This window comes from Rana temporaria, chromosome 1, assembly GCF_905171775.1.
Source record: "Rana temporaria chromosome 1, aRanTem1.1, whole genome shotgun sequence".
In the NCBI taxonomy this organism is placed as follows: Eukaryota; Metazoa; Chordata; class Amphibia; order Anura; family Ranidae; genus Rana; species Rana temporaria.
In genome coordinates this window covers 627,713,835-627,727,267 of record NC_053489.1, presented here as the reverse complement: position 1 = coordinate 627,727,267, position 13,433 = coordinate 627,713,835, and the positions used below count along the sequence as shown (strand labels likewise).

General features: G+C 45.6%; 1 protein-coding gene across 1 annotated transcript in view; it reads left to right on the top strand.

The window, feature by feature from the left end:
- Positions 1–351: 351 nt before the first annotated feature.
- HTRA3 (HtrA serine peptidase 3) overlaps positions 352–13,433 on the top strand; it is a 65,267-nt gene continuing 52,185 nt past the window's right edge. The window contains exons 1-2 of the mRNA XM_040335367.1: positions 352–709; positions 866–1,920. Of these exons, the coding sequence (XP_040191301.1) occupies positions 1,512–1,920 (409 nt within the window). The 5' untranslated portion in view covers positions 352–709; positions 866–1,511. The remainder of the gene's footprint in view (positions 710–865; positions 1,921–13,433) is intronic.

Sequence of the window (13,433 nt, the reverse complement as noted above, 5' to 3'; positions counted from 1 at the left end):
AGGCTTCTGACTTGCGGGTGATTTATCATGTAATTAATGTGTGTCTGCAGTTTGATGTCCTGTCGCTTCTAATATTTTCATAGAATCAGTAGCTGTAATTTAGTTTTCATCTGTTAACTCTGAGAAACAAACAGGTGGTTGAAATTCAGATGACAGAAGAGTCTGGTGCCACTGAGGCACACTGCTGGCATGAAGTGGGAAATGTCACTGTCATCCTTTCCACCTAATGAATGCCAGAGCAGGAGAATGGGTGGAGAGGGGGTGGTGAAGACTGAGTTTTAAGAGATCCTAAACATCACTGCTCCAGCCCAAGTAACTCCCCCTCCGGCTCACACACAGCCTCTTACCATAAAACACAAGTCACACTCAGCTGCTTACTCTATACACTGTGCAATAGGATCCTAGCCATCCCTGCCTGACTCCAATGCAGAAAGAGCACAGCTGCACTCAGCACCTTGGTACCCTGTATCATCATACTGGCTGCAGGGTATAGGAGAGAGAGTGCCCACAGGAGTCAGATCCAGCCTGCTGGGTAGAGGGGACAGACCTCAGTGCCCACAGAAGAGTGAGCTCCAGCCTGCAGGGTACAGAGGATAGACATCAATGCCTATGTAGAGGTGAACTCCAGAGAAGATAGACCTCAGTGCCTACCAAGAGTGGAGCTTCAGCCTGCAGGGTACAGAGGATAGACCTCAGTGCCTACCAAGAGGTGAGCTCCAGCCTGAAGGGTACAGAGGATAGACCTTAGTGCCTACCAAGAGGTGAGCTTCAGCCTGAAGGGTACAGATGATAGACCTCAGTGCCAATCAAGAGGTGAGCTCCAGCCTGAAGGGCACAGAGGATAGACCTTAGTGCCAACCAAGAGGTGAGCTTCAGCCTGCAGGGCAGATAGACTAGACCTCATTGCCTACAGAAGAGTAAGCCACAGCCTGAAGGGAAGAGAGGATAGACCTTAGAGGTGTGAGCTCCAGCCTGCAGGATAGAGGGGATAGACCTCAATGCCAATAGAGAATAGGCTTCAACCTGTAAGATAGAACCTCAGTGCCCGCAGAGGTGTGAGCTCAGTCCTGCAGAGCGGAAAAGATAGCTTTCAGTCCCCAAAGAAGAGGTAGTTCCAGTCTAGAGTGTAGAGAGGATAGACCTCAGTGCCCAAAGAGGAGTCAGCTCCAGTCTGTAGGATAGAGAGTATGTATCTCAGTGTCTATAGTTGAGTGAGCTCCAGAATTCAGAGTAGAAGGATAGACCTCAGTGCCCAGTGTGATCCAGCCTGCAGGGTAGAGAGGATAACCCTCAGTGCCTACAGAGAAGTGAGCCCCAACCTTCAATAAAGAGAGGATTGACCTCAGTGCCCATAGAGGAGAGTGAGGGGTTCTCAGTGTCTACAGGAAAGTGAGCTTAGCCTGCCAGGTACAGAAGATAGCCCTCAGTGTCCAGTGTGATACAAGCCTACAGGGTAGAGAGGATAGACCTCAGTGGCCAGTGTGATCCTGCCTGCCCACCCGGTGCCCATCATGAAGGGATCTCCCAGCTGCCCAATCATGCTCATCCTTACTTCCCTCTCCCTCCTCTGCGGATCCTCAGCCTGTCCATCCCGCTGTGATGTCACGAGGTGCCCAAGCCCGGTCTGCCCTAGCGGGTACATCCCCGATCGATGCAACTGCTGCCTGATCTGCGCTGCGGGGGAAGGAGAGCCATGTGGCCGGGAAGGAGACCCACCATGTGGGGATACTCTACACTGCAAGCCACCCACTGGCAAGAGGGGCACCAAGGGAACATGCCAGTGCAAGCAAGACTACCAGGTGTGTGCCAATGACGGGCAGACTTATGACAACCTGTGCCAACTGAAACTTGCAAGTCGGAGGGCGCTGCAGCAAGGGCACCCCCCAGTGGTGCAGGTGCACAAAGGAGCCTGCCAATCGGGTAAGGAGGGGCATGATATGTGGGGTGATACCAGAATTATGAGGGGGGGGGTGGTGCTGATGTGTAAGACTGTGTAGAACTACAAGTCTCTGCAAACCTTGCGTGGCAATGTAATTTCTAAATTGAAGAGTTAGTCCAAGCTCTGGGGATCTGGTTTATGCATTGCTAGCTTTACTTACTGTATATCACCTACCTGTATATAAATCATATCACACCCAGGGTATTTTTTAGTGCAATGAATTATGATATACCCGTGTTGTATCTCTAGCACATGTTATTAGATTAGGAACTTTTTTTAAGGTGTATAGATAGAGAGGGGAGGGGTTAGAATCCTTGTCAGCATAGGTGTGCGCAGCCTATGGCATTAGGGTGTGCACACCAAAGCTCAAACACACATGCATGTGTAATATACCGTATATGGCAGTGGGCAAGTCAGTAGGGCTTTGTCAGCAAGGCAGAGATTGGTGTCAGTGTCTTTTTTTGTATTATTATTATTATTTTTTTACAATTTTATATTTATTATTATTTGTTTTAAATATATATATATATATATTTTAGGTGCCCTGTTGGGGGGCTTTGGTGAAATATCAGGGGTCTGTTTAGAACACTTTTGAGACAGAGAAAGGGACTGAGGACAGAGATTCCCCAGTCCCTTTCTCTGCAGCCAGGCAGCAGGGGGAATCTGCACAGTGCAGGGTGATTAGGGTGTGCCCAGGCACACCTTACACCCTATGTGCGCATGCCTATGCTTGTCAGATATTTATTGCTCTGTCTCCCTATTGGGAAGATTTCTGTCCGAGTTAATGCCAGATCTGAAATTGTACCAGTGGGCACACATGTTTGAGTGATAACTGCCTGAAGCTGGCAATACACTAGTAGAATTTCAATAAAAATGTTCTCATTCACCCTAGCGGTTGAGGGGTAGTAAAACCCAGTGGTTGAGCCATGTTTTTGTAGCCCCCCAACTGCTCATCCTTTAGCTGCAGAGCCAGCAAGTTGGGGTGTACACATTCTCTGGCCACAATGCTTTGCTTCGTGACCACAGCAGGAACTATACCCCCTGTCACTTTTGGCAGGTGTAGCACCTGACGAGCACAATCTACTCAAGTGAATGGGGCGCTCTGCAGGTGTCCTGCAACCACATGCAATGCAAGCAATTGCGGCACGCTACTGCGGGGTTCAAGGGGTTAAATCCTTTCTGAAGAATGACCTGTACGCGGATCTTTACTGTAGACTCCAAAGCACGTGTGAATGAGATTTTAACATTTGTTTAATTGTCTAATTGTTATTGGGTCAAATCAACCACGGTGAGGAGAAAATTTCAAGCAGCAGAAACTTTTTCTCCCAATGGAAGAATTTCAGTGAATGGGTTTTTGGTTCAGGAATTCGATCGTATGTCTGTAGGAGTTTTGGTATGTTAGAAAATCTGCTGGTATATGGCCAGCTTAAAGCGGAATTAAAGGGGTTGTAAAGGTTTGTTTTTTATTTTCTAAATAGGTTCCTTTAAGCTAGTGCATTGTTGGTTCACTTACCTTTTTCATTCGATTTCCCTTCTAAATGTTTTTTTTATTTGTCTGAATAACTCACTTCCTGTTCCTCCTCAGTAAGCTTGCCCCCATCATCCGAGCCGTTCTGGCTGGGGGTTAGTAAGGCAGAACAGCTTACTGAGGAGGAACAGGAAGTGAGAAATTCAGACAAAGAAAAAAAAATTAGAAGGGAAATCGAATGAAAAGGTAAGTGAACCAACAATGCACTAGCTTAAAGGAACCTATTTAGAAAATAAAAAACGAACCTTTACAACCCCTTTAATTTCGCTTTAAGGTGGCCACATACCAGCAGATTTTGGAACAAAAGTAAACATTTAATATATTGCAGCTATCCACCTCTCCCCCTCAGACTGACAATGCTGCTGTCTGCTGTGCCTCCTATGCTCATTCCACAGGGCAGTTTTGGAAAGTGCTTTACCAAATCCCCTGGACTAAATGAGCAGTTTGCCCTTGCAGTGAGGAATTTGGGGTTTCTCATAGCTCAGCTTAAAATGTTTGTTTATGTCTGGGGAGGCTAAAAGCACTTATTACTTACCCAATCCTCCCCTCCTGCAGTCTCCCCCCATGCTGCTAGATCGCTCCCTTCAGCCTCCTCTCCCCTACACTGCAGCGCTCACCTACCCAAACAGGGACCTCCAAACGAAAGCCCTCAAGCTGTTGCAGAACTACATGTCCCATCAGGCATTGTAAAACTCTGATGCCGCATACACACGACCATTTTTAATGGTCTAGAAAAAAAACTAATTATTTTTCTACCTGATTCTTGTCAAGCCTGCCTTGCCTACACACGATCGTGAAAAGAAAATGCTCGAGCAAAGCGATAAAGTACAACACGTACGAAGGCACTATAAAGGGGAAGTTCCATTTTGATGGCGCTACCCTTGGGGCTGCTTTTGTTGATTACGTGTTAGTAAAAGTTTGGTGAGAGACGATTCGCGATTTCAGTCTTCGTGCTTTTCAGTCTGTTACAGCGTGACGAATGTGCTATCCCCATTACGAACGTTAGTTTTACCAGAACGAGTGCTCCCGTCTCATAACTTGCTTCTGAGCATGCACGTTTTTTTCACGTCGTTAAAGCCTACACAGGACCATTTTTCACAACGTGAAAAACGACAACGTGAAAAACGACGCGAAAAAATAGAGCATGTTCTTGTCATGAAAATGCTCTGGAGCCCACAAAAAAAAACGGTCGTGTGTATGTGGCATCACATTCACAGACATGACTAGGCATGATGGGAATTGTAGTTCCTGAACAACTAGAGGGCCGTAGTTTGGAGACCCCTGCGCCTATGACATTGCCAAATACAGTGCAGGGCCCATAGCCCTGAACTGGATGTAAGGACACCAAGGGACAGTCCACAAGCTGGAGTGTAGGGGTTCAATGGCTGCCAGTGGGATCAGGTAGGTAAAGCAGATTTTTCTGATCCCCTAGACATAAATGAGCATTTAACCCTTGCCGTGCGGGGGTAGCCCCACTGCAAGGAAGGATTGCGGTCAGATGTACCAAGCAACTGACGCATTCTGTGCACATGAGAACGCATGGCAAATGTGCGGTTAAAAAAAAAACGTATGAAGCTCAGACAGGTGCATGAGCATCTTTTTCATGTTTGTTGAGTGTTGGGAAGCCCATTGAAAAGAATAGGCATAAAACCAGCATGCCTACAGTACATGATGGTACAGTAGTGTGAATGGGGCCGATAATTCAACATGGTTTACAATGGATGACCCATTATTATTACATGGGAAAGTGAGTTATTATACAGTGAGGACGGGAAACTTGTTCCTGGCTGTCTTCCAGAAATTGTGTCTGGTTAGTGCAGACAGAGCCTCATTGTAGAATATTAATGGCAGCACTCCGGGAACGGTAAACTGGATTCTAATTGCTGTTGTTGACTATGTAAGCAAATAATGTTATTCATGCTCAGACGGCATTAAGAGTGATCATAATACATGACCTGCAAAACAAAGCGACATTCTTTTTATGACGTGAAGCTTAGAAGACACATGCTGCTAGAATACTATAACAGTTTACAGAATACATGCCGGCTGCTTGTTTACATGGTGGAGAGCTATTAGTCTTCGCAGACTGCCTCTAGATGGCCATTATTATTATACGCGGGTCATAGACATTGGATGGCTGCTGGGCAGGAGGTACAAGTCAAACACTAAGCAACAGATTTTTTTCTTCATTTTTCTAAAGTATAAATATGGAGATTGTCATTGATGACCTGTTATAGAAAATGCCAGTTGCCTGGCTTTTGTTATGACAAACAGGTTTTTGTGGGGCGGAATTACCAAAATTGTAGGGTGCAAAATCTGGTACAGCTACGCATGGTAGCCAATCAGCTTCTAACCTCAACTTGTTCAATTAAGCTTTGATGAAAGAATATTCTGGAAGCTGATTGGTGTTGCAGAGCTGCACTAGATTTTGCACTCTCCAATTTTAGTAAATCAACCCCAGTATGTCTAGATGCTTGTTCTATGTTAGTGACCCAAAGATTTGGAACTGGAGGGTAGGCAAGACACTGGGTGTGCCATGAAAGCAGAGAGTGCTGCGCTCTAATCATCACATCATCGCGGCCCAACCATTCAAACAGCAGGAGAGCGCTAACCTGGATACGCCGTCGTATCTCTGAGTTCCGACGGTCGTATCTATGTGCCTGATTCATAGAATCAGGTTACGCATAGATATCCCTAAGATCCGACAGGTGTAAGTGACTTACACCGTCGGATCTTAGGCTGCAATTCCAGGCCGGCCGCTAGGTGGCGCTTCCGTATTATTACGCAAGGAATATGCAAATGAGGAGTTACGCCGATTCAGAAACGAATGACCGCCCGGCGCTTTTTTTAAAAAAAACTTCAAATACGCGGGGTCAAGCATAATTTAAATAAAACACGCCCCCTACATCCCCATTTGAATTACGTGGCCTTACGCCGCAACACATACGTTACGCCGCCGTAACTAAGGGCGCAAGTTCTTTCTGAATAAAGAACTCGCACCCAAAGTTAGAGCGGCGTAACGTATCGGAGATACGTTACGCCGACCGGACAGATACGCGGAGGTATCTGAATCCGGCCCCTGGTGAAGATGGGAGTACCAGAAGCAGCGACAGTGCTGCGCTGGAGGGCCGCGTTTGACAGGCAAGTCCACCATAATATGCTAGCATACGGTGCACACTAGGACATTATGGCATACACCTGCAGGGTCCATTAACCTATTTGCGCATGCTCCTGTTCGCTGCTTGCGATCAGGAGTTTTCAGATCACGTGACCGCCGATCACAGCAGTCACGTGATCTTAAGCTCCGCCTCCCAGTGTCATAAACCTCTTAAAGAGTTGGGAGGCGGACCTTAAGATCACGTGACTGCTGTGATCGGCAGTCACGTGACTGCTGTGATCGGCAGTCACGTGATCTGAAAACTCCTGATCGCAAGCAGCGAACAGGAGCTTTCGGTTAGGTGCTGGTAACCTGCAGTGCAGTACGCAGCATTCGCACTCTCAGCACTGCTGTATTGACAGCAATCCACACAAATATGCAGCCTCTTGGCACCAAGGGCCAGGCGGCGACAGGCCGCATATTTGCATGCGGCTGGCGCCAAAGGGTTAAAGTGGTTGTAAAGGCAGAAGGTTTTTTTTTTATCTTTGTGCATTCTATGCATGAAGATAAAAAAACCTGTGTGCAGCAGCCCACCAATGCTTACATGAGCTGCCTGTCGACCCAGCGATGTTGCAGGAAAGCTACGAAGTTCGGGACTCTCCTTCCTGATTAGCTGAAACACAGCATTGGGTGCCATTGGCTCCCCCTGCTGTCAATCAAAGTTAGTGAGCTAATGAGGAGAGAGAGGGGGAGGGGAGTGAGCCGAAGCTCCATGTCTGAATAGACATACAGAGCATTGACTCAGGTCTGGGTGCCCCCATAGCAAGCTCCTGCAGCAGTAGCAGTGCAACTCTTTTTACTGCCTCCCGACCGCCCAGCCAAAACAAATATCATACGACCCAGAGAGGGCTGAATGCATATTGTAGTCATGGCAAATTCAATGTGGCTTTGTTGAGGTTGTTGATACCTCCACCAAAATATTGTTCACAATCCCTGAACGTCTTGGTTTTCCTAGTATGACAGGGCCCAGCTATGGAAACCCATTGAAAGCTCACTCTCAGCCATGAGGCAGATCTTGCCAGGGTCCTGAAGAGCTGTAAATACCCAGAAAAGGGGCATGCCTCGTACACACGAGCGGTTTTCCTGTCGGAAAAAAACAATGGTTTTTCCCGACGGAATTTCTCTCAAGCCTGCCTTGCATACACACGGTCACACAAAAGTGCGGTGAACTTTTGACTTCCAAGAATGCGTGACGTACAACACTACGACGAGCCAAGAAAATTAAGTTCAATGCTTCTGAGCATGCGTCGACTTGATTCTGAGCATGCATGTTTTTTTTCGCGTCGAAAAAGTATTTTTCCCACGGTTTTCCCGCTAGGATTTTTTCCTGCTCTCTTTTTTTCCCCGGCAGTTTTTCTGTGGGAAAAAGTCAGATGGAGCATACACATGATTGGCATTCCTGACGAAAAGCTCTCATCGCAGTTTTTACGACGGGAAAACCGGTTGTGTGTATGGGGCATGGTAATAAGAAAGTCCAGTACTGCCTACTTAGTCTGTGTGGAAAGCTGGGGCTTTGGCATGGAGCTTAAGTCCGATCTGTAATCTGGACTTGAGTTGAAGTCAAGACCTTGTTTACAGTCTTTATTCAGGAGTAATGTGCTTTACAGAGGTATTTTAAGGCCCATAAGGTGCCTGCACACCAGCACTTTTTTTACTGTTTTAACTTTCGGGATCAGCTTATGTCAACTTTAACCTCTAGCTTACCGCCCACTGTCAAATGACGGCGGGACGATAAGCCTCTCATTCTGGGAGGACGTCATAATGACGTCCTCACCTTCCCGAGCCACTAGGGGGCGCACGTGCCGGCAGGGTGCGCGCGGTATGCGCCGCATCAATGGAGACCCAATGCGCGTGCCCGGCGCCCGCGATGTCCGCCGGGCACCCGCGATTGCCCAGTAACTGAGCAGGACCACGTCCTGTCAGGGAGAGGAGACCAATGTTGTGTACCTTGTACATAGGGACACCGATCGGTCACCTCCCCCAGTCAGTCCCCTCCCCCTACAGTTAGAATCACTCACTAGGGTACACATTTAACCCCTTGATCACCCCCTAGTGTTAACCCCTTCCCTGCCAGTCACATTTATACAGTAATCAATGCATATTTATAGCACTGTTCGCTGTATAAATGTGAATGGTCCCAAAATAGTGTCAAAAGTGTCCGATGTGTCCACCACAATATCGCAGTCACGATAAAAATCACTAGTCAAAAAATAAATGCTATAAATCTATCCCCTATTTTGTAGCTGTTATAACTTTTGCGCAAACCAATCAATATACGCTTATTTTTTACCAAAAATATGTTGAAGAATATATATCGTTCAAAACTGAGGAAAAATATTTTTTTAAATATATTTTTGGGAGATATTTATTAAGTAAAAAATATTGCTTTTTTTTCAAAATTGTCCGTCTTCTTTTGCTTATAAAGCAAAAAAAATAAAAACCGCAGAGGTGATACCACCAAAAGAAAGCTCTATTTGTGGGGAAAAAATATTCAAATTTCATTAGGGCACAGTGTTGCATGACCGCGCAATTGTCATTCAAAGTGTGACAGCGCTGAAAGCTGAAAATTTTGCCTGGGCAGGAAGGGGGTGAAAATGCCCAGTATTGAGGTGGTTAAAGAGTAAGTTTACCTTCAAAAACCGAAAAGCACACTATGCGGTTACATAGTTAGTCAGGTTGAAAAAAGACACAAGTCCATCCAGTTCAACCACAAAAAATAAACAAACAAAATAAACACAGTACAATCCTATACACCCAACTCCATACCCACAGTTGATCCAGAGGAAGGCAAAAAACCCCAGCAGAGCATGATCCAATTTGCTACAGCAGGGGAAAAAATTCCTTCCTGATCCCCCGAGAGGCAATCGGATTTTCCCTGGATCAACTTTACCTACAAATCTTAGTACTCAGTTATTTTATGTACATATAGGAAAGTATCCAGGCCTTTCTTAAAGCAATCTACTGAGCTGGCCAGAACCACCTCTGGAGGGAGTCCGTTCCACATTTTCACAGCTCTTACTGTGAAAAAACCTTTCCGTATTTGGAGGTGAAATCTCTTTTCCTCTAGACGTAAAGAGTGCCCCCTTGTCCTCAGTGTTGACCGTAAAGTGAATAACTCAACACCAAGTCCACTGTATGGACCTCTTATATATTTGTACATGTTGATCATATCCCCCCTTATTCTCCTCTTCTCAAGAGTGAATAAATTCAGTTCCTCTAATCTTTCCTCATAGCTGAGCTCCTCCATGCCTCTTATCAGTTTGGTTGCCCTTCTCTGCACTTTCTCCAGTTCCCTGATATCCTTTTTGAGAACTGGTGCCCAAAACGGAACTGCATATTTCAGATGAGGTCTTACTAATGATTTGTACAGGGTCACTGTCTCTGGAGTCCATACCTCTCTTAATACAAGAAAGGACTTTGCTCACTTTGGAAACCGCAGCTTGGCATTGCATGTTATTATTGAGCTTATGATCAACTAAAACCCCCAGATCCTTCTCCACTACGGATCCCCCCAGTTGTACTCTCCCTAGTATGTATGATGCATGCATATTCTTAGCCCCTAAGTGCATAACTTTACATTTATCAACATTAAACCTCATCTGCCACTCAGTCGCCCAATTAGACAGAGCATTGAGGTCGGCTTGTAAATTGGAGACATCCTGCAAGGACGTTATTCCACTGCATAGCTTGGTGTCATCTGCAAAGACAGAAATGTTACTTTTGATCTCAGACCCATATCATTTATAAATATATTGAAAAGTAAGGGTCCCAGCACTGAACCTTGGGGTACACCACTGATAACCTTCGACCATTCAGAGTAAGAATCATTAACCACGACTCTCTGAATTTTTCTATCCATTTACAAACTGATATATCCAATCCTGTAGACTTTACCTTACACATGAGCCGTGTGTGCGGAACTGTATCGAACGCTTTTGCAAAATCCAAATATATCACATCCACCGCCACCCCTCTGTCCAAGGTTTTACTTACCTCTTCATAAAAGGAAATCAGGTTTGTCTGACAACTTCTGTCTTTCATGAATCCATGCTGTCTGCTGCTTAAATAGTTTTTTTCCAGCAAGAACTCATCCATGTGGTCTTTTATTAACGTTCCAGTATCTTCCCAACTATAGAAGTTAGACTAACAAGTCTATAGTTACTTGGCAAAGACTTTGTTCCCTTTTTAAATATGGGCACCACATTGGCCCTGGTTACATATGCGTATAGGCAGGGCCGCTAATAGGGGGGGGGGGCCACCAGTTCTCTTGTAGGGGGACCGAGCACACAAAGGGGCCCACACAAGGAGGGGGATTAGTGATGGACGACAATTGTGTCTCTCTTCTTCCAGCATCTAAAAGCTGGTTTCTCCACCTCTCCCTGCTGCCAGCTTGTATCTGCTGAGAAAGAAACAGCCATCCCTCAATAATCCCACTCCCTGTGCAGCACTGGCTCTAATATTAGCTGTGCTCTTGAAGGATCCATGCACACTGATTTAAAAATCGCTGCTTCTACATAGGACGATTACAACCATATTTTGAGCTCCATGTTTAGAGGCAGGAAAAAAACTCCTCTGGTTTGCGTTTTTGATTGGAGCCTACTCACAGAAAAAAAAAACCATAAAACTCTCCTAAACGCGTCTAAACTTTGTACAAAAAACTTTCTATATTAGCGTTTCTTTTTGCTGCCAAGTAAACTTTGTTTCTCTCCCTCTGTCTCTTTGATCCTGCCGCTCCAACTGCCCAGCCTGTATAGTTTTTTTCATCTCATGTTCATTTTTTTTTATTAACTCAGTTTTATCTTTTAGATTTAGCAAGAATTCTATGTTGTATTCGTGTCTGCTAATAATTTTATTTAGGGCTGTTACTGATCAAAATTTTTCTGTTCGATTAATCGTTTTTTTTTTTAAATAGATTAATCGACTAATTTCGATTAATTATAACGCACATACAGATCCAACTACTTTTAGCTTTTTCTACCAACCACTGGAAAAATGGAAAGCAGGATACAAAAAACACACAAAGGCAGCACTCGAAGGGAACTATCACAACTCCCAGTGGATGGCTGTAGAATCCCAGGGTGATAGAGGGAAGTGTAACATCCCTTGCGTGTGGCAGATAGTAAGGTCCTGCCGGCATGCAGATATGAAGGCACAGCAAAGGAGCCCTTCAGATGGACACGGCAAGCCCCGCCGGTGTCCGTGACGTCACCGGATCTCCGACGGAACTCCCTGAAGCCAGCGGAGAGGTGAGTACAAATCAAAATAATTTTGATCGATCAAAAAATTAAAGATTAATCGATTAATTAAAAGTTAATTTCCACAGCCCTAATTTTATTGTATTGTTATCAAAAATTAGCTTTAGGCTGGGTTCACACTGCAGGTGGATGCGGCTGACAACAGGGGTCCAGTGCATCCCTGTTCTCCGTTTCAGGGACGAATCGGGATTACATTTTTGCCTGAATTCAGGCCTGAAACAGAGCCAAAGACTTACAGGACCTCTGTGCAATTCGCTCCACAGCTCCATTGAGAGCCGGTGACAATCTCCTGCCATGCAAATTGGATGCAGGGGGACCAATCCTCAATATTTTCTTGGGGGCCCTGTCCGGTAGTCTGTTTGGGGCTCCTGCGATTTATATTAGCAGCCCTGCATATAGGAGTATAGTGTGCTAAATCTACCTTCCATCCAGGACTCCCTCAGTTCAAAGTGGCCAAAATAGAAGCTTCTTAAAGCGGAGCTTCTCTGTAAAAAAAATATTAAAAGCCAGCAGCTACAAATACTGCAGCTGCTGACTTTTAATATTGGGACACTTACCTGTCCTGGAGTCCAGCGATGTTGGCAGCAGAAGATGAGCAAACGCTCGTCACTCTGCTGCCCTCACCGCCATCCTCGCTGAGGGAACCAGGAAGTGAAGCATTGCGGCTTCACTGCACGGTTCCCTACGGCACATGCGCGAGTTGCGCTGCGCCGTGCTCACTGGTCCCCATTGTGTTCTGGGAGCCGTGTGTTTCCCAGAACACAACGGGGGGGGCGGGGATGGGCGGCGGGGGGATTCATCTGACGTTCTGCCCGCAGTCTACCCACAGACTGTGTGGTCGGAAGTGGGTGCAAATTCCTGGTATCTGCACCCCCCCCCTGAAAGATGTCAAATGTGACACCGGAAGGGGGGAGGGTTACGATGAGTGGAAGTTCCACTATAGGGTGGAGCTCCGCTTTAAAATCCTCTACAGCCTGTGATGGCTCTGTTTAGTTTAGTTTTGTAGCCAGTTGATTTTGAATTGCTTGATCAGTTATGGTGACCATGAACTCATGGCTGCCCTCACTGACTAGTATTCACTGACCTTTTACTTAAAGTGTAAGCTCTTCTTTTCCAAAAGGCAGACTATGCTGCCCTGTATACAGTGGGGATTGAAAGTTTGGGCACCCCAGGTAAAAATTTGTATTAATGTGCATAACAAAGCCAAGGCAAGATGGAAAAATCTCCAAAAGGCATCAAATTACAGATTAGACATTCTTATAATATGTCAAAAAAAGTTAGATTTTATTTTCATCATTTACACTTTCAAAATTACAGAAAACCAAAAAATGGCGTCTGCAAAAGTTTGGGCACCCGGCAGAGTTAATATCTTGTACTGCCCCCTTTGGCAAGTATCACAGCTTGTAAACGCTTTTTGTAGCCAGCCAAGAGTCTTTCAATTCTTGTTTGAGGTATCTTTGCCCATTCTTCCTTACAAAAGTCTTCCAGTTCTTTGAGATTCTGGGCTGTCTGTCACGCACTGCTCTTTTAAGGTCTATCCATAGATTTTCAATT